The sequence below is a fragment of the Glycine soja genome, chromosome 6, assembly GCF_004193775.1.
Source record: "Glycine soja cultivar W05 chromosome 6, ASM419377v2, whole genome shotgun sequence".
Lineage (NCBI taxonomy): Eukaryota > Viridiplantae > Streptophyta > Magnoliopsida > Fabales > Fabaceae > Glycine > Glycine soja.
In genome coordinates this window covers 15,540,996-15,563,503 of record NC_041007.1, presented here as the reverse complement: position 1 = coordinate 15,563,503, position 22,508 = coordinate 15,540,996, and the positions used below count along the sequence as shown (strand labels likewise).

The following is a 22,508-nucleotide window of genomic DNA, read 5'->3' as shown; positions in this document are numbered from 1 at the left end:
AGAATTTTTTTTTTAAAAAAACTAACAAATTAATTATTAATATTTATCAATAATTTTTTTTGGATAGTTGTGTACGTATGAATTTGAGGCTGTGAATTTTACGTGAGAAATCGACACGCATACTCAGTGAATTCGGCCTGTCTTTTGTGCTAATCATGCAATAGTCATGAAAATTATTATCTGCCAACAACGAAAAAATAAACAAGATTCTTCCTGCATGTTCTCTAATATTCAAAGTTCAAACTCATCAGTACTTTGGAGTCTTTTACGTTCACAACATTCTATCTTTTCCAGTGGTCACACAAACCATCCCAATTTGGAATTCCCAGTCCTTACGTTCAATTATTCATTCATACATAAAACACACATCACTCACTTCCTCCTCATAATGTTAGTAAATTAAAGCTAAATTGGGTTCCTCTCTCAGGTGCATTTAACTTACCACCGCGCGATATGAAAGGTATGAGTCTTTCTCCCATAAATTTTGTGTGTGAATTTGTGCATGCAAATGATATATGTTCAGAATATGATCGTTTGATTTATTGGAATTTTTTTATACATTTTAGAACAAACGCCAATTTTTCCTGCTCTTAAAACTTTTGTTTCAATATCATCATCAGTTTTTCATATTTATAGTAAAAAAGTTCTATTAATTGGTGCCTTTGTGGTATACTAAATACTAATCACTCTGCACATCGAGTAGTATACTAGATGGGATTCTAGGTGGAGTATTTAAGTGTTTGGTTCTGCTCCCTTAACAGCTAGCTTTTAAGGGTAGGTTTCCATTAATGGTACAAAATTGGGTTAATGTGGTAATAAAATTTATTTGGATGATATTTTAACTGTCTTAAACTAATTTTATGACAATTAAAATGAATTTTAATTTTTAAGATACATGGAGATTTTAATTTTTGTTTAATAAAATTGATTTTAGATATGTGTCTTGTTAAAGTTTTTAAATACATCTATATTTAAGCTTTAAAAATGTTTTTCTCCTCTCATTCTCTCTTTATATTTTATCTAGATTAATGAACTATATTGAATAAGAGTGTTCAAGGACTATTATTCAACGGGAGTGTTTTAATTTAGGTTCTCAAGGACCTCTATCAAAACCAGTTCACTTTAGGCATATAATCTCTAGAAGTCACTAAAGTGTGTTTGGTTTGTGGTTTTGTAGTCTTACAAATGTCTATTAACACTATCCAAAGCTACAAATGGAGAAGAAGCTACTTTGGTGAATGGGGAAAACATGGGTTACGTTCAACTCAACGTTTTTCCAAACACACCCTAAGTATGTTAAATAAATATATTTATTAAAATTAATTATTTGCGTGAAAGTGGAGTATATTCTTCTACTTCTGTGTATTTTTTCTTAGCTAGCTGCCTCTTCCTCTTGCTTTGGCAATACCGCACTAGGAAAGTATGTTTTTCCTTTAGGTGGGAAGACATTGATGTGGTAGCCCCTCAACAAAGCAAAACTTTATGACGATTATTTTTTTTTTCTTTTTAATTTTTTTGTTTTTGCTGATGCAATAAACTTTATGGACTAATTTCCTCTATCCTTTTTATTTTATTTTATTTCATCTATCCTAAGGCTCATCAAAACTGAAAAATTATTTAAGATCCATTGATAGTTGATAAACATTATTAGTTACTTGAACGGCTAGTGGTTGAACTTCTTAGCAAAATCTTTACGTTAAAATACCTAAAAGTTTGAATCAATAAAAAGACAATACTAAATTGGAGATTTACGTCCAGTAAATGTCTAATGTATTCCCCAATTAACACATGACAAGCCAATGTGTCTTGCGACCAACATAATAGTCTTAGTCACCTTCTGTAGTATTATATAGTTATAACATTAAAATAACCACTAAAGAGTAAGTTGGGCAACCTATCACAAAACAATCCTTTAGCTACTTAACCATCATTTTTTGAAACTCATAGTCTCACCTTTTTTTTTTTCTTAAATCAAAATTTGCCATCATAAAAGTAGAGAACATAAATAAAATTATATGACCAAATGGATGAATTTGTATTTTAATAGTCAGTAAGAAAATAATCGTTCTTTCTAAAGGAAAATGAAAAGATGAATAGTGTTTATTATTATTATTATTATTATTATACAAAAATCCATCCCTCTCCTTCCTCAAGATAGATGAAATACCAAAACTTGTACGTGGTTAAAATTTAAAATAAAGAGGGAAAAAGATGGATAAACAAAAGTAACCCTTAAAATTTATGATACCGGAAAAATTGCAATTGATACAACTTATGAAAAAAATTACATGAACAAGTTATTCAAAAATTGAAAAGTTTGGGCCTTAGAATTTAATGGGTGATGTTGCCGGAAGGCCTTTCAAAGGTCCGTCCGTCTAAGGCTCCATGAAACCGAGGGATGCTGAAAGTAAAGTTTTTCAAAAAATTTATTTTTTTAAAAAAAATGTGTTTTTGGCTCCATTATCTTTTTTCCTCGTAATCTTATTATTACTTTTGGTGACTTCTTAATTTTATTATAATATAATAGTTATTATTTGTATTAGACGTATAAAAGTTAAGTGTATCTACGTATATATTCACCGTATTAAGTGAATAATATGTTTTAATCTTTAAATTTTTGTATTTCTATTAATCTCAACTATTTATTTAATTTGAAATTTATATTAAAAATATACTTAACGCATAGATAACTGAAAATAACTATTTATATATCTTCTCACTTTGATAGTGACTAGCTGGTAAATTTGCTTCTTAAAAAAAATAATAAGCTGGTAAATTTGTTTTTCTTTTCACTTGCCTAAAAATCCCATCTTTATTAGTACTTTATTTAGTGATGAAAAGAGCATAATAAATATCTGTGGTAACTTTTATGATATTAATGGTTTAGATTTATTTTAGAGCTATTTTCTGAATAGATAAACTAAAAGTGAATGTCTAATCATCATTATCAAGCATCAATCATGTAAGTCATGTAAACAATTATAATAACCATTAGAGTTATTACATTAAATAGAAAGTTTTCAAAATCATAAAAATAGTTTTGCAAGAAAATTAAATGATTAATGACTTTATAATCAAGTGAACAAGGAAATGAGAAAATTCATACAAAACATTAACGGTATTTTGAAAAATTAGATGGAAAAAAATTCTCTAAACATTTTAACAAAGAATGTGGCACGTTAATTAATAATGAGCTTTAATTTTATGTGATTGTTAGACGTCCCTACTCAAATCATAAATAATATGTTTAGCAAGCACAATGGCTATTATTTTCACAAACCACAATCATGTGTTCACAGTCCCTTAAAAGCTTTTTCGTATATGTTCGGTTAATAACTTATCTCAAATGTTGTTAGTTAGTGGTGGCTTTTATTTTCGTGTCCTTTGATAATAACTTGATCCAAGTTGATGAGAAAAAAGCCAATGTTAAAAGCCAAAAATTGTGGAGAATATTCATTGAAATCATGCTCCCACGGGTGAGCTTAATGTTGCTGGCTGTCACAATAGTGTACTGTGTCACAGTGCTTCACTTTTGTTCAAACCCAACCAAGCCCCAAGGGTGAAGGCAGATTCCATTTTACTATTTGCATTTGTACCATTTGTAGGATTAGGACCACTTTTGAGATTGAAAGGCAACAACTATATTATTTCTTGTCATCCATGCTTTGTATCCAAACAAAACATTTATATGGGTATTAAAAAACCTAAAGAATAATGCTATATTTTTCTAATTCATCCTCCAACAATTCTTTCTATTTCTTATCATGAAAATATTAATAAGACGTACAAATATTTATTATTTTGAAAATATAAAATATATTCAATACTTATAATAAAAAAAGAAAGTACTGTTATCCAATGACAGATCTAGAGGGACAAACATGGATGTTATTCCTCTCCTTTAAAACTTTTCATATATATTATTAAATTGGTTAGGATAAAATGATGTAAAACTAAATTTGTATGTTATTATTATAATAATGATTAAGGTTAATTAATGCAAAATTATATATAATTATTTGTATTTATTATTATTATTATAATGATTAAGGTGATAATTAGTGTAAAATATACAAAAATAGTTGTATTGTTATTATACAACAATTATGATTATTATCATTTAAAATAAAAATTAGTTTCAATTTTTTTAACAAAAATAATAAATATTTTTTAAAATTTATTATTTATTACAAGTTAAACATTTAAAAAATTACAAAGAATCTAAAATTAATAGATTTCTAAGTCTGCCACTGTCAAAACCTTAATTTCTCACCATTATATATATATATATATATATATATATATATATATATATATATATCATGAACATTTTGTAAGCATCACCTTTGCTATAATTATGATATCCATTACTTTCACCATTATCACTTTTGTCATAATTATTATCATTACAACAATAATTATTTACTATAATTTATATTTTTATTATTATTATTATTATTATCATTAATATTGTAATCTTTTCTATCACCTACATTATCGTTGAAACTATCATGATTATTGTTATTGTTATCATTATCATTCTTATTATTATTGTGTTTATTGTCAATATCATCATTCTCATCACTAACACCTTTTTATGAGTAATTTTATCTGCATATAATTTATATAATTATGTATTAAATTATGTAGAGGGATGACGGGTAAGATCTAAATTGATTTCTAAGAAACTTTTTTTTACTTCTAGTAAGAGTTATATGTTGAGTCCTTAATTTTGCTAACATATGTAACTTATTTATTATAAAATTAATAATTTTTTAAATTATATTATTTATTTATTTTTTACAGGATTTTTTTTTTGTTACTCAACCTATAACCTAAACCTTAACAACTTTATTCTTGGGGCTGACCTAATTATACTATACACCAAATACAAGATAAAATAAGAGTTTATCATGTTTACATATTTTCCTACTTCCATAACGATGTTAATCTTTATCATATTCTGATTAACAAACGGCCATTTAAAGCTATTTTGTTATCATATATGTGCTTTCTTGATTATTTTTTTTTCTCATTATTTTAAAGATTTGTTCTTATTCTTGAATGAAAGACGAATGATTGATTTTTTAATTGATAATCGTTAAGACTAATGTAATTTAATTATATACCTTTCTTCTGCCTCTCCCTAACATGTTAAAATGTTATTATTAACTGTAAAAGTTTAGATATGATGTATAACATTTAAGTTGATTACAGTTTTAATAGTAGTTTATGGCAACAAGTTGAAGAGCGATGTATGAAAGTATTACGTCGTTAATTAATAATGAGGAAATCATTCATTCTTATCAAAATATGAAATAACAGCTAAAAAATCGTTTTTTAATAGTAGTAGGATTATATTGTGTTCTCCTAAAAAAAGGATTATATTTTGTATAAATGTATTTTTTTTGGGGGGTCGTGGGTCTCATCAGTCATCATAGCTCGTACCAACTCCAAAATTCAACTGATGTTTTCTCAAAATTTTTATGTACATAACATAATTAATTATCCCTCCTTTCATTTCTTTCAACTACCAAAAGTAAAAATCTTAGAAACATAATTACCTCTCTTTTCATTTTTTCAACGACCAAAAGCAATAAACTTATATTCACTTTTTTCTTTGGTATGCTTAATATTATTCGGCACTTTTGTTTCGCCAATTAATGTTAATTTTTATAATAAGGTGTCTTTATTTGATTCAAGAAAATAGGAGGACACAATAAGTTGCTTTATTTAATTAGTTCATAGCCATTTTGTCTTTATAAATATTAATAATTCATATAAAATTATAATACAATTTATTCTCTATATTTTTCCCGAAACATGTGTTTTTTGGTCTATAATAAAGGATTATAAGTGCGTCACTTTTAGTATATGTAAGAACTAAAACCGCATCATTTTTTTAAAAATAAAATTAATATTTCAAAACATTTCTCCTTCGCAATATTGCACTTTCAGAGGCAAATTTTTGGATAAAGAGTCTTTGATATCCTTGGGATATATGCATCTTTAAATGTAGAAAGAGAAAACAATATGAAGAAATTAATAAACAAGACGAATTATGTGATATAAAAAATATAAAATTAAATAAAAATCAGAAATAAACATTTTTTCAGTCCTATCGGTTTACTTTTCCCGCATCCAATCACTTGAAATACAAAAGATTACTGATGCTGCATACCTGGGATTTAGTTTAACTATAATTATAAAATGTTACCATAATTATTTTATTTTATTTTTAATATAAAATGAATAATTTCAAATTACTTTTTGTTTGGAATTTATGGACTTATAATAAATCTAACGTCCAGTTTGTTTACCGAAAAATCGAGGTCAGGATAATTTTCAAAAAATATTTATAATAAAAGTGAAATTAATTAAATTCTTTTATAAATTTAAACTGACTCATGTAGTTTAAAATTTTCAGAAATTAAATAAGAAAAATTCTGAAAGTATTAAAACACATAAATCAATTTTAATTTATAATAGAAAAATTGTTTTACCTTCTTATTTTTTTATAAATATATAAAAACAATCTAAATTAAGCCTTATTTTCTTTTAAAATAAGATCATTGTGTTTTTATGAAAATAACCCGAAAAAATTAAGTACGCGTTTGATTTAAGGGGATGATGACAATTGAAAGTGATTACAGTTAATTTGAGGTGAAAGTGATATAAGACAAGATATTTGATGGGTGAAAGTCAATTGTTGATGACTGCACAATACAATAAATTCTCACTTGCTAAAATTGGTCTTGATAATTAAGACACTGCTTCTATACATAATCAATTATCATATTAGTATAATTAATTAATTAATTATGTAATCATGTTAACTTTTGAATTTGATCGAGTTCACATCACTTGAGACAAGATAATTGATAATTGATTATAAACTTACATAACGTACATAATTGATTATGTGTGTTAAATTTATAATAAAAATCCATCTCAACTAAAAATAAAATAAATGCCCGATTATTATTGGGATATACAATAAACATTTTGATAAATCATTATTTTTTTTATTTCTTTTATTATTTACATATTACTTTAATTTAAATATTACTTTTTTTTACACTTTTTTCCATCTCAATCATATAGTCTTTCTACTCTTTTCATTCTTTTTTATTTCTTTTCTACCCAACACGTCTTAAGAATTTTTGTTGAGGAATTCAAAATTACGGAAGTGTCATGCATTAGAAACCGAGAGCACTAGTTCCATTTGCATATGTTTGGTTGGATTCATAGTCATGCATCTATCATTGCAACGATCATGCAGTCACTGTTGCCCCTCCAATTCCAACAAGTCAAGGTGGTCTCAACGCTCAAGTGTGGACCCCATTCCGTGACCCCAAAGCATCAACAATTCTTTCTTTCATTCCTATCATGAGTTTATGACTACTACACTTTTTACATTCTTCTTCACAACCTTCATTCATTCATTCCCCCCAAATCTTCCTTTGTATGTTGCGTCAATTGTCCTAACAACGTGAGTACAGTAACACACACATCAACTGTAGTTTAAAGAATAAAATATAATTATAAATCTTTAATTAAAAAATTAATAATTAAAATTTTATCGAGCATTCTTACAATTTTAAGGATAAAATGCCCTTTTGTCACTCATCTTAATTTTTTATTTTATTTTAATTTGGTGTTTCAAGTTAAAAAGTTTCACTTTAATTTTTTAAATTGTCTTTATTAAACAAAAATGGTCATTTTGTTAGGTTTTTTTTTTCATCAAGGGTGTGAATTTAGCTGGCATAACAAATATTCATATAATATGATATGCTATTTCTTACATTTTATCATATATCATCATTAAATTGAATAAATTATAAGTATGATTAACTCGTAAAATAACCAATTTAGTCTAATAGAACATTAAAAAAAGTAAAATTTATATTATTTAAACTTAAAAAAATACACACATAAAAATATGAGAACAAAAGTGCATTAATCAAATTTTGATAATCGTTTTTCTTATCAATACATATAAGAAAATACACCACTCTACTTTAAAGGACTCAAATTCAACACATATCCTATGTTTGATGAAATGTCCAAATCAACCATCATGTTCCAAACTACTATTGATAAAAATAAAATTAAAAATCCTGATCCTACTAATATTTCCTACACTCTTTTTTATAATGTGTCTGCCAAATTCAACGCACATTATCAAAAAAAATATTTCCTACACTCTAATGCACTATACAATCTCCTTCATCATTGTATCTTATTTTACTCCTTTATTTTTTTTTATTTGTGTCTCTGTCATCTCCTTCTGAGTTAGTTAAGCACTTTCCTCCTTTAACAGCAACCAAGAACTCACACAAGACACCTGTTCTTGGATTATTACATATGTGAAGCATCCCAACACAACATAATCCAAAAAAAAAAAAAATCACGCCCTGTCCCTGTTCTCTCTGGGTCTCTCTGTCACAATTTGTTTTTTAAAAAAGTAAAAACAAAATTGGTAATCCTAGAAAGCCCCACATGCAACATTCATGTCTTTGTCTGGATTAATTTAAAATTTGCATGGGTATATGAAGATCAAAACTTCAATCACATCTTAACAGGACAATAATAAAATTGAAGTTAATTGATACACCATTGATTTATTTTAGAAATTTCCTTTTTTTCTTCGATAAATAAATTAAAGAATAATAATACATAAATCATTTTTTTAAACATCTCATTAATTTCTTTTATTTTTTTCTATCTCTATCTATCATATTTATAATTTTTTTTTACTTTTTCTTTAGATGTTGGATGACATGTTATCAAATATTTTCTTAAGTTAAAAGTTAGAAAAATGATGTTTTCGCACCCAATACTAGTTCACATTTGAGAAAAAAAAAAAACATGTATGTATAATAACTGATACAAGTTAATAGACAAAAAGATAGAAAAAAAATAAAAATATCAATGAGGTATTTTATATTTGTGGGTGTCAAATAAATCAGTACCCTAAAAGTTAATAACTACCAAGAAAATAAAGAGAAGAAGCTTGTGCTCAAAGCACCATCCTTTTCTTTCCATATGTTTTTATTTTTCTAGATACAAAAGCAAAGAAGCAAAGCATCTTCTCTTCTCGTACACATCCACATTGTCTTGCTTTCCCTTGCAAGTTTCAACCTTTTCCTTGCTTAAGAGTTTAGCTCTCTCCTTTTTTCCCCCTTTATAAGTCCATTGATGCACTATTAAAACTGTGGGTGTATCTTCTTTTTGCATAAAACTCACTTTAAGTTTGGAATCGCTACGTAATCCAAGCGATTAATGTGGTCAAAATGGGTCAAGAATTCCATCTTTTTGGTTCTTGATGGCCCAAAGTTTTTGCACCTGTTCATGTTTTGTGATGCATGTGAAACCCATGAGTAGTTTCCCTTTGAGGTCCTCTTGTGTTCATTTTGATTGCATGAAATGGCTCTCTTTTGTTCTGGTGGTTCGTTTGTTCATGAGTTTTAGCTCAGAGCCTTGCGTGGGCTCTGATTCAATTAGACCCTTTTCAAAGTTTCCACCTTTACTTTCTGGGTGTTTTTGTTTCTGAGTGATCAATAGAAGGAAGCATTCATTTGGTTTTATTAGTTCAATTTGTTCATTTTCATTCATTCTTCTTCAATAGTTGTTGTTTTTCCAACATTTCTCTTTTCATTCTTTCTATTGTAATAATCTTAGGAAGTGGAAACTAGACCACCTCAACTTAACATTGTTACTTTGAGAAAAACCAAAAAGAAAGAAGGTAAAAAATAAGTCCATCATGGGTTTTCTAACAGACTCTCACAAAGACTCATGGAAGCCAATTATGACTGCAAAGACAGACACTCAAAGTTACTGGCTTAATTGGAGAGTTATGCTTTGTGCCATATGGATTGTGGTTTCAGTAATTTTAGCTTCGTTGCTTGTATGGAAGTATGAGCGTTTGAGAAAACCAGCAAGAAATGGTAGCAGGGAAACACAACAAGAAACATCGGCAACTTTGTATGAGGATGAAACTTGGAGGCCTTGCCTCAAAGGAATTCACCCTGCATGGCTCATGGCTCTTAGAATTGTGGCGTTTATCGCGCTTTTGGTGCTTCTCATAATCAATGCAATTGTTGATGGAGGAAGCATTTTCTACTATTACACTCAGTAAGTTTTCTTCCCTTGTTGTGAATTTATCCATCTCGGAATTTGGCTGCTATTGGAAGGTACATCATGGATAGGGGCATTGTTCTATCTTGGTTCCTGATGGAGGGAACATAAAACAAAAAATTTAAAGTGTACCATGTTTGTATCATTGCTATTATTCTTTCTCTGCTCTTGAAGTTAAACCTTTATAATCTTTGTGACCAATCACTTTAGTTAGTTAGGAGTCAGAATAAGCATCCCTTTTAAGTAATTTAATTACCTTAACTAATAATCTATGATGCCATTATAAGAAACTACCATTTGTAGATAGAAGTCTCTTTCAACTCTTAACCGTATTGATTAGACATATTCCGAGATTCTTTTTTAGCTTTTGATTTGAGTTAATTATTTTTAATGGTTTCTGAAACAGGTGGACTTTTACTTCAATCACCATTTATTTTGGGGTAAGTATAAATGCCCCATATTGTTTTTTTCTGTAGTTATGTTACTCTTGTCTATAATTTAGTATGTAATTATCTTACATGCACTACTTGTCCTTGTATGCTTGATGTTGCAGCTTGGATCTTTGCTCTCTATATATGGATGTTACCAACATCATAAGAAAGCAACAGGGGATAAGGTTGGTAATGTGGATGGAGATGCAGAGCAAGGAATGTATGATGCTTCTGCACTCCCACAAAGCTCTAATCCATTTGACCCAGAGAAAAGCTTGGGGGATCCAGAAGAAGTTCTTGTTCGCCAACATGCCGGCATCTGGGGCTATACTTTTCAAATAATTTTCCAGGTACACTTTTCAATTTTCATAGATCACTGATTGAAATGCAAGGCATAAGAGTTATCATTGTAATGAGTTCAGTTCGAGTGCATTGCACAACATTGAGTCAGGAGATCAGCATTCTGCTTTTCTTGCACAGTGTTATACTTTGTTGCATGTCTCTCGTTTCAGTTATATGTTTATGAAAGAGGAAGGAAGTATAGCTTTTCCATTTACCACATAATTGATTTTTGTTGTTCACTTGTGAACAGATTAACGCTGGTGCTGTCATGCTCACTGATTGTGTATTTTGGTTCATAATTGTTCCATTTCTAACCATCAAAGATTACAACCTAAATTTTGTAAGTATCATTTATGATTCCATTGACTAACAAATCTTCTCCTATAGCTTCTATCACATAATTAAGCTAGATAGCACTTAACCAATATGTTACATTCTCCTGTGGCAGTTGATAGTCATTATGCACTCAATCAATGCAGTTTTCCTTATAGGTGATACAGCTTTAAATTGTCTGGTGAGTTCCTGCATTTGATTCCATTTATTTGTCCACTTCCAAGGCTTATCCTTCTAACTTTTTTTACCCTTTTATTTTATTTTCTCTCCCTCTTCAGAGATTCCCTTGGTTTCGAATAGGATACTTTTGCCTGTGGACAATCACATATGTACTATTCCAGTGGATTGTGCATGCTTGCATTTATCTCTGGTATAAAGTCTTTAACTCTGTTGTTATACTTAAGTTCATTATACTATCAAGACATCTTATACATCTAATATAATTTTCTTCTCTGGAAAAACAGGTGGCCATATCCATTTCTTGATTTATCATCCTCTTATGCTCCACTATGGTACGGATTTTATTTCTTCCCCATTTTATTATATTATATTATGTAAAACTGGTTCGTTTTTAAACACCAAAAAAGAAAAAAAAATCTTTTTTCTTAAAGATAAAAATAAAACTTAAAAGGCAGTTTCTTTAATGTATTTTTTGTCTTGTTATTTAATGGGAATTAGAGTATACTTCCTCCATCCTAAAATAATATAGTTCTAAGTTGTTTTATATAAATAAAGAAAAATGATAAATAAATGAAAGAAAATAAAAATTAATCTTATATCATTATTAATTCATTTATAAATTTTGTTGTCCATAGTTAATATCATAAGATATATAAGTGAAAAAATATAATTAACGTTATATTAAAAAATTAAAATGATAATTAATTATTTTGGAATAATTTTTTTCTCTTTTAATTAAATTAGAAAATATAAAAAAAAAACTTTAATTGTATATTTTGTCGTTACTACTTTAATTTCTGGTCTAGCGCGTTTAAGATATTAATTACTTGAATTAATTTGCCGAACTTTTTTTCTCATATGTAATTGAAATATAGGTACTTTGCGGTGGCATTACTGCATGTTCCATGCTATGGAATTTTCGCTTTGTTAATGAAGCTGAAACACCATGTCTTGTCAACGCGGTACCCAGACTCATATCAATGTGATAGATGAATTCAACTTAATTTGGAGTATACTACTATCTTCAATCTTATGATTACCCGGGAAAGAAGAACGATAAGGAAAAGAGCAAAGAAGTGTGTTACATAATATTATTTACTATTTAGCAGTAAGAATTCACATATTGAACAAATAAATAGCAAAGTGTATTTTTTGTCTTCCTCTGGAAGATTAGCTACTACAGTTTGTCTCTTACTCTAACACTCTTCAAAGAGAAGCAATGTAATTAATCATGAATTATTAAGCATAGAATCTTGGATAACTCATTGTTGTGCAACAAATGATGCCCAACTCTGAATAGTAAAGAAATCCCAACTTTGTAGCCTAGATAAGTGGACAAATATAATATTATATTGAGTAACAATCACATAACTCATGTCGAGAATGGATATCCACCTATCACTGGGTGCTATTGGGCCACTTTCAATATACAAAGAGATAATTCAACTAATTTTTCTTTTATACCAAAAAGCTCAACTTAAAGAGAATGCCTTGTTTGAAGTTCCTAAATCAAATCTTTATGAATTAGTGTCCAATTTCCATCTGGTTTCACAACAATAATTTTGAGGATAAATTCTTGCAACTAATTGGGAAGTTCATCTACATAAGGCATTAGAAGATGTTTTATTTTGGTTCTTGGATCCCTTTGATCTAGACAATATTTTTGTCGTTCATTGATGGTTGTGACATTTTCCAAATCTTGATATTTAAATTGCCAATAGAATTTGGCTAGGCTTCACCATATTTTTAGTCATTTGGTTTAACAAAGTTTTTTCCCTCTATTTAAAACGACCAACATATGCATACATTTGAATAAAATGCAATACAGATGGCTCAACTAAAGGATCTCGAGGGATTTCAGGATGTGGCAGATTATTCAAGAATCACATTGGATCTTTTATTGGTTTCTTTGCAACAAATTTGGGCATTCAAACCTCCTTATATGCTAAATTCATGGGTGTTATCTTGGCTATTAAGCACATGAGAAACAAGGGTTGGACAAGCCTTTGGCTCGAGTGTGATTCTACTTTGGTAGTCCAAGCTTTTTCCAACAGTAAGTCGATTCATGGTCTCTCAAAAACAGGTGGTATAATTGTATAGATATAGTTAAGAATATGAACTTTCTTATTGGTCACATATACAAAGAGGGCAATTCTTGTGCAGACACACATGTTTCTTGATGTGTGAAATGTGTACTCGTTAAGGGCAAGTATACCCTGTGCAATAGTATTGTGGACTCGAAAGTCCAGAAATTGTACCCTAAAGACTAGTTCACAACTACAAATGAAGCTTTTAAAGATGGTGGAACAAAAATGGTTGTACCAAAACCGTCTTCAAATCTTGGTTGGTGGCAATTTTGTAAATTATTGGACGCACTAACGATGATTTTACCTAAAACCATTGTTCAACGATTTTGGTGAAAGTCATCGTAGATAGGATGATTTTAAAGACAATTTTGGAAAACAGTCATCATATTGAATCTAAAAATTAAAAGTTGAGTGTTGAGTCCACTCCAGATCTCGCGTGCCTTGCCCTTACCCTTAGACGCCCCCCCGGTGCCTTGTCGTTACCTCTCTTGCTCTCATCGTCCATTTACCTCCGTTGTGGTCGTTGTCGTGGTGCTTTCATCGTTGTCATGTTCCCATCACCATTGTGCGACTATCGACGTCCTAGGGTGAACTCCTCCACCACTGTAGAAGCATCATTAGAAGGTATGAATGAACCCTTCTTTTGCATTTTCCTTGGGGTTTTGTTGACTTTTAACTAATTCTTTCACCCTTTTTGTTCCCAAATTCTTCAATAGCTCGATAGTTGCATTTGTTCATCACCAATTTCATTTTATCTTTATTCTTCTTCTACACATTCTGTTATAGTATCTTTTGAATTTTTCACATTTTCCTTTTTATTTTTTTAGAATATTCGAACCATTATTTGATCTATTTCGTACAAATTCCATTCTTTGTTTGGTATTTTATAGATTAGGGAAAAATATTGTTATCTCTATTAAGTTTCAGTGTGTGAGATTTTCAAAATTTGAATATAGTTGTAGGGTTTGAGGGTTATAATTATACAACAACACTTGGAAGGAAAAGGGTTGTGTTATTACACAATGAAGCTTCTTCTCTCAACTCCAATTCACCGGTGAATCCATTGAAGAGAAGAATTTGTAGCGAGAAATTCACTTTTGTCTCACCTTGAGGCCCTTCCTATTGATGTTCCAGTGAGTATGCTGATTACAAGTTTGATTTTTTTTATTAACCCTAAATTTTAATTCCTAATTTTTTTTTTAATTTTGTAATGGGTATTTTGAAATTCATGTATTTTTTTACTTATTTTTTGGATTAATTATAGATAAGGTTGTTGCGTGGTGTCGATCATGAAGATTTAGAGCAACTTGTTTGAGTCTTAAAAACTATTAGAGAAGTGATAGGTTTTGGACTAATATTGTTCAATGTGGTTCATTTTGGTTATGATTTTTTGTTTCAAATTCTATTGGTTGTTCTAATTTCTTGAAGTGTTAGGGTTTTGCTATTGTAGGCTGAGGTTGCTAGGAGTATCCATTTTAAGTATAGGACTCAAAAGAAAACTTCTGTTATTCCTAAACTGTTTGTTATAAAGGGTGCTGGTGGGTTTGAGGAAATTGATACTCTAAAATCCACATTGAGGAAACCTAAGTCAAATATGATTGGTAAGAATCTACCAAGCATCCTAGTGGCATTATTTACTTCCACTAATTAAGAACAACAGTGACTGGGCCAAGGAAAAAGAAACAACTTGTGATGACACCAAGCAATTTCTCCTGCTTTGAATAGTTTTGTGAACAAATAGTATTTATTTTTGTTATGTGTATATTAGTTGTTGGTAGATAAGAAATGAACTTGATACATACTTAGAATATCTCACTAGCTTATTTCTCACGTTTTGAAATAGTCTTTACAAGCCAAATCTTCTTTAATTCCTTCATTGAAGATTGCTTTAACTTGTTTGCAATCTTTCTATATATCTATAATGGGATAGGTTTATAGTGATTATTATTTGGAGGGAAATCCTTGTCCCTTCTAGTTTGATAAATTTAACTCTGCACAGCCCATTAAGCATAGCCTTTGTACTTCTCTAGTAAGATAAATTTATATTGATAAACATCTTTCTCTTTTTGCAGAAAAAAGACTATCACATTGCCCTTGTTAGGGCCTTTAGAAGGGTAAAGGACAGAGAGATGGAATTACAAGCACTAAGAGATGAAATTCAAGCATCCATGAAGCTGGTATCTTTGAAAAGACATACATTTCTTATTGGTTTGTTATCAATTTTGAATGATTAATGAGGGAGAGAATAAATAAGTTTTTGACCTATAATTAACAATTTTATGAGAAACACCTATCTTAGTTAGGTTGTCATAAAGCTCCATTATAGTATTTTTGTATAGTTCTTCAGTATTTTTAATGTTTTAATTTATAGTCACTCTCATTTGTTGATTTATCAATAATGATAGTTCTTGATTTTTTTTGTGATGAATTAAATGGTCCATAAGGTCTGTCATGTTGGTCAAAGCTAGCAAATAAAGCAAGGTGGAAACAAGGTTAGTTTTAGGCTGGTGAGTCATTGGATCAAAACCCATATGAATTAACTTTTTCTTTAAGTGGGTGTTCTAGAAATTCTTTATCTCATTGTCAGTCCTACCAGGAAGGTAGGTTGCTATTGCTGACCATCTATTAAAGAAGTTATGTTCATATAAAAGTAATTAGTAATAATTATTAAAAAAATTATACATGTATCTATCCATTGTCTGATCAATGACAATGTATGCCTAACTATTGGTGGATCCATGTTTGTCACTTTTGCTACTTTAGCCTTGTGCATTGTGATTTAGATATGAATTCTTCTTTGGTAAAAATTAGTAACTGATGTTTGCATTGTGGAGTACTTTTTAGGGAATATAAAGTTATAGATGGTGTGATACATGTAGAATTATGCTTTGTTCTTGTTGGTTTGGAACTAGTAAATCATATATGTGTCTCAATTGAATTAAGGTTCAACCATGCACTGGTATTTGGAGTGATAAATGTACTTCAAGGTTCAATAGAAGACGACCGTTCATTTTGAAAGGATCTCTCTTACGGTATATTTGGCTGTAAGCATATGTGACATTGATTATTTACTTTGATTTTGTTTTTTATGCTACATTACATATGTGTTAAGTCAAGTCTTGTAATTTAAGTGATATTGATCACATTTTTTTGCAAACATTGGATATGTATTAAGTGATACACACGAGCATTACATGTTTTTATTCTTATCCTTTGGTTCTTTTCTTACTCATTTTATTTCTTTGACTTTTAAATTTCACAAATATGATGACCTTAGTCATACATTAATGAAATTAATATGTCTAAAATTGTAGAACAATTAAAGGGACCCGAACAAAGGCCGCTCTTGTATTTATTATTGGATTCTACATGCTGGACCTTGCCAACAACATAGTGCAAGTAAGCTTGTTAAAGTAATTGACATGTGCTTCTATTATATTAACATTATATTGATTCAGTTATGCAACAAGAAACTAAATTTCCCTTTATTTCTTCAATTTAATTTGTAGGGGCCTGCTCGAGCACTTTTGGATCAGCAGTTGGGAGCATCCTAGGATATTCTTCAGGTGCTAGTGGAAAGTGAAACAAGTGAGACTTTGCTCATATCTTGTGCTTATTTCATATTTCTATACAAAGCTATCTATGTAAAGTCCTTTTGCAATCTACCATTCGACGAGAGGGCAAGGCGAAAAGAAAAAGGTGCGTATTCTCATGAAGAAAACGCATGGAGTCGTTGTAAGTCGTCATCTACGACTAACTTTTGTATAGAAAAGTTTTCCAAAATGTATATATTTTCCCCAATTTATGGTTCTTTTTGTAGGATTGTAAATATTTTCTTGTTTAGTTTTATCTTTGCTCAATAGACACTCTCTACATGAAATTAATGCAAATTTCACTTCATTTTCAAGCAAAAAGGAGAAAAATTGGAAGGTACAGCAGCTGGTGTCTCGCTAAGCCTGGGACATGCGCTTAGCAAGTATTATCCGCTAAGCGAGGCATCAGCCTGCTAAGCGAGTAAGAGGAATCTTGAAGGAAATTTGTCACGCAAGCACGTGCCCAGCGCGTAACCAGCTCGCCCAGCGAGTCATCTATCTCTTCTGGCGCTTAGCGCTCCTGGCTCGCTAAGCCAAAATTCACTTACTCGCGCTAAACGCGCCTTCGAGGACAGAAAGCCCTTTTTAAAGCCTAAAGTGAAAAATCAAGAGAGGGGGGCGGATGGAGAGTGAAGAATAGAGAATAGAGACACAAAATAGAGCAAGGAAGCAAAAACCTTAGCTTTTAGGAGGATCTTAGGTTTAGGAGTGATTTCTAGGTTTCTAGAGGTGGAGGAGACATCCCCACCACTGTGTAATCTGTTATTTTCTCTGAAAACCCACTTTCTGCTTGTGAAAGGTGTTGTCTTGTGATGGAAGGCTAAACCTCTTGTTGGGGAATTCAGTTGAGAACTTGATATAAATCCTTATCCTATCTATTTAAAGTTGTTTTTATGTGTTCAATGTTTCTATCGATGCTTAATCTATGCATGCTTGTGACTTGATCATCCATTTGTATGTAAAGTTAGGAGTTTTAGCATTGGAAAATGTACTGCATCCTTAGAACTAGATAGAATGGGTTAGGTTATCGTATCTCTGGACACGGAGTGCGGTAATTTAGTTTTATTATGTTGTGACCCTAATGTTGTTCAATTAAGCTAAGTTCAACGAGACATCCAAGAACGAAGTTTAATTAGAATTAGCCTATTCATGCGAGACATCGATGTTTGGGAATGTTGTCCTCAGCATAGAACACATGAACATCTTTGAATAGAGAAAAACCTTTAATTGCAACAAGTAACTCTGTAGGAGGACCCAACACTTTTAATTATCTATTTTAACACCCACTTGCTCATATTTTTTGTAATTAGCAATTAGAATAGAAAACATCAGAGTTTATTCATGATCATTGTTTCTTTACACAAATGCCTACTTATTGAATCACACTTCACTAAATGAAACAAGTTTCCTGAGTTCGATACTCGGTTTCTTACCATTTTATTATTACTTACACGACTCGGTACACTTGTCGATAAGATTTTGCATCCATAATAACAAGTAGTACAGGGGCGGAACAATCACCACCAACGTTTATTTTAGGAAAAAACCTTAGAAAAAAAAGGTCTGCGAATTTTGAAAATAAAGGTTCGAGAGTTGTTTACACATGGGGAAGGTATTAGCACCCCCTACGTCCGTCACAAGGGACAACAACTTTTAATCAAATGTGTAACGTGACTTCAAAATTGTGTATTTTCCCTTTTTATATTTTTTTAATTTTTGGGGTTGACAAGGGTGTTGCCCTTGCTCCTACGTATCCTCAGGTGCGATGAGGAATTCAGAACTACATAGTTCTTTAAGTCTAAACGTTTGCGTGTTAAATTGATTTTTGTGTTTTTGAAAGATTCATTTTAATTGCGAACAAAAAGTTGTTTAAGGCGTTGGACCATGAAACGATGTTTTAAATTTTGAAAAATGGAGACAATCGTTAAGACGTTAGACCTTAAAACGATCTCAAGTGATATTTGATAAAAATAAGTTAATTATGAGTTGGTTTTATCTTGGTTTTGTTTATTAACTTTCAATCTTTTTAAAGACAACTTTACAACACTAGTGATCAGTTAAGATGGAACTTTCCAAAGAAAAACGAGATCTCCGATGATAGAAGGAGAAGATGAATGTGCACATAATAAGAAGGGGGACCCCTAAGGATACATAGATCACATTCAAATCTTAAAAACAAAACTAACCGATAGTCGCACTAAGAACACCGAACAACAAACGATGTAGGAAATGATCACGGTCGTGATTCGGTAGTGTCTCGTCTTCATTTCCTCTTCTTTCTTTCTTCTCTCAATTCCCTCACCTTATGAACCTTGGAACCCTCCCTCAGCCTCCATAGCACGCTTATTTATAAGTAAATGGGCACTTGGGGGCAAAGGCAACTCGCTCAGGCGAGCTGAAACTTAGTGCTGAAGTAATGAGCTTGCCCAGGCGAGCTGGTTTCTTCACCATGAAGTTATTTGGTGGCCCAAGCGGGCTAGAGGCTAGCATGGGCAAGCTAGGGTCCTGGAAAACCAAAGAAAGACCATTTGCCCCTTTTTTTTGTATTTTTTGCATTCTTGATCAAAACACTGAATGATCATTTGTTTCGCACTATAACTGGCATTCAACACCGTAAGTTGACTAATAAGGATCAAAAGATCAACGAATGATAGTTCCCAGATGAAATTAGGGTATGACAAGTCCATTCTGCGTGTGTTTTTCCCTATAATTTTGTTGATTTGGCACATCAACAAAGACACACAAGGAGCTATGAGTTGTCTCCATTGCCCATAATATATAATAATCAGGACATAATAGTTGCTGCAGTGAGAGCATGCAGAGATGCAATTGCTACCAATTCAATTCCAGCTTTCCATAAAGGTATTTCTGAATTGGGTTTTAATTATTTATCCATTCAACCATTCTATACATTAAATCAAATTGATATTATTTTTTCAATTAATGATCAATTAAATGAAATTCTTTTTTTAAGGATTTTAAGTGAAATTCATATTCTCCTTATTTCAGTTAACTTGGATTAGGTAGCATCCCTGGTGTTACATCTTATCACATGAAACTACATGTCAAATTGGGGGTGCCTCATCCTTTGCAACAAAACTTAGACAAGGATAAAATTAACTATGTGTTTCCATAGTAAGTAAAAACACCTTAAATAAATAAGATCTTTTTCTTCTTCTTAAATTCCTATTCCATGTTATATACTTAGATACAACATGTTACTGAAAATTTCTATTTTAATTAAAAATTTCAGTGGACGAATTATGAACTTTGAAGTTGTGGATGGTGGACTCACTACTACAAAAATCGCAAGAGGTATATATTATATTTTCATAGAACCCTGATATATAAAATTTCAAAGATTTAAAATGTTAGCTCTCATTTGTGTTATGCTATGGAATAATATTGTACAAGATGTCATTTTCATTTATTCTGGTTATGAAGATTTGAATTCTTTTATCTCTCATTTGCATTATGCTTGTTAAGAGTCTCGTACAACTCTCTAGGTAATATGTATTTTGCACAGAATAATATGTGTAGTCTTAAAAATTTAAATTTAACAATTATAATTAAAATAAATTTGTGAGTTCTGATAGCTTTTATTTATATTAATTTTTATTTATTTTGTTCATGGAGTGGTTCATTTATTGTCATAATTTTGGTACTGTTGTTTTTATGCTTGCATACTTTCTGTAAACTAGAAATGAATATAATACTTAGATGCACTTTCTAAGATAATTTTTGAAAACCATCTTTAAATTCGTCTATTTTTAACATATTTTTTAAAAATACATTCAAAGACAGTTTTCTTAAAAACCGATGTGGAAACCAACATTTAAAGATGGTTTAAAAATTATCGTGAAAAGTGTTCACTTTTTATGACGGTTGATTCAAAGACGGTTCAAAACCGCGTGGAAAGGTTCCAAAAACCTTCTTTGAAAGGTGCTTTTTTAGTAGTGGTTGTGTTCCCAAATAATCTAAACCACATAAACTAAATAATTTTGAGTTTTAATCTTGAGTTTGAGGGTTGTTGTGATTGCGTGGAAGGAAATAAAACTAAAGACAGACAACCACTTCAAGAAAGAGATACGTATGAGAGGTGAAAACTTGGATTATGATTTCACATATTTCGTTTTCCCTTAATTCCTAATTCAGTTCAAACATCTCAGCTATCAAATAATTGTCTAATAACTCTTAATTTAATTGTCAGCCTATGGTCAAGGATTGAGAATACTCTTACCCCTAAATTAATCTCGCATTGGTCTTTTGTGATTCAATTTAGGGCTAAGGATGAGCATTAGAGAAGTTTGTATAAAGGAAGTTGATGCCACCAGTTTGGTCATGCAAGATTTATGAATCCTATCATTCTACAATTCAGTTAATTACAACTAGATGATCACTAACATGCAATTTAATTACTAAGAATTGGAGTGATTAGTTCCAATATAAAATAGAAAGCAGTAGAAAGACACAATCATCTGAATAACATCAAAGAAATTTTATTGAAAAGAGGAATTAGGGTTTACAGTACAACTACATCATAATCTGAGGCCTAAGGGGTTTAGTCAACCATGGTTATAAAAAATCCAAATAACATACAATAATGCATTGGAAGTAAAAGAGATCGAAACCTTACAAATTAGGACTCCAATTGTTCCGAGTGCAATTCTCTCTCTCCAAAGCTCTTGGAAATCGTAAAATAAAACAAAAGGCATATTAAAAGTGTTTCTCAAAGTTATTTATACTAATAAAGATGTAGCAATTCAAAAAAGTGCATAATGATCGTGGTAAATCCACCACGGCCGTGATAAGAAACATTAATGTTGAGTGCTTTGGGGCGTTATGGATCTGTCATAGTCTTTATGGGATGATCCCGACCATTATTAATTCACCATGGTTGTGATCGGTTGGTAGGCGCTGATCTTTAGGATAGTGGTCACCACGACCGTGGTAAAGTACCATGGTCGTGGTGGAGTGCAGAGTCTTCAATTTCTTCATGGAATAAAATAGGCCTTCTAAACTATAGATTCTTATAATTTTTGCAGTGGGTTTTGATTTTTTGTCCCCTCGTGCTTATTGTGTATTGCCTTTTATCCTTTTTTTTATTAATGATATTTTCAAGGTCGTGGGTGGCTTAGGATCAATAGCATTTGTGGTTCCAACCTAGTAGGAATTTCCTTGCGATGTTGTGACGTTTCACCATCCTTGGTTTATAAAATAAAAAAACATAATGGATTCCATTAGGTGATTGCATAAAGAAATCATGATTTTGTTAGTATATATGTTTGGGTCGAGACACTTAATGGAATCATGATTTTTTGTTAGTATATGTTTGGGTTGAGAATTGAGACACTAAATGGAAAAAAACACCTACCAAAGCACAAATTGAATGACAATGAGTG

At 30.7% G+C, this 22,508-nt stretch overlaps 1 protein-coding gene across 1 annotated transcript; it reads left to right on the top strand.

Annotated features, from left to right (window-relative positions):
- Window positions 1–9,056: 9,056 nt before the first annotated feature.
- LOC114416440 lies at window positions 9,057–12,786 on the top strand. The gene is made up of 8 exons (XM_028381307.1): window positions 9,057–10,137; window positions 10,547–10,580; window positions 10,694–10,921; window positions 11,164–11,253; window positions 11,362–11,427; window positions 11,525–11,616; window positions 11,711–11,758; window positions 12,302–12,786. The coding sequence occupies exons 1-8, from the start codon at window positions 9,767–9,769 to the stop codon at window positions 12,417–12,419; spliced, it is 1,047 nt and encodes a 348-aa protein (XP_028237108.1). The 5' UTR covers window positions 9,057–9,766; the 3' UTR covers window positions 12,420–12,786.
- Window positions 12,787–22,508: the final 9,722 nt, after the last annotated feature.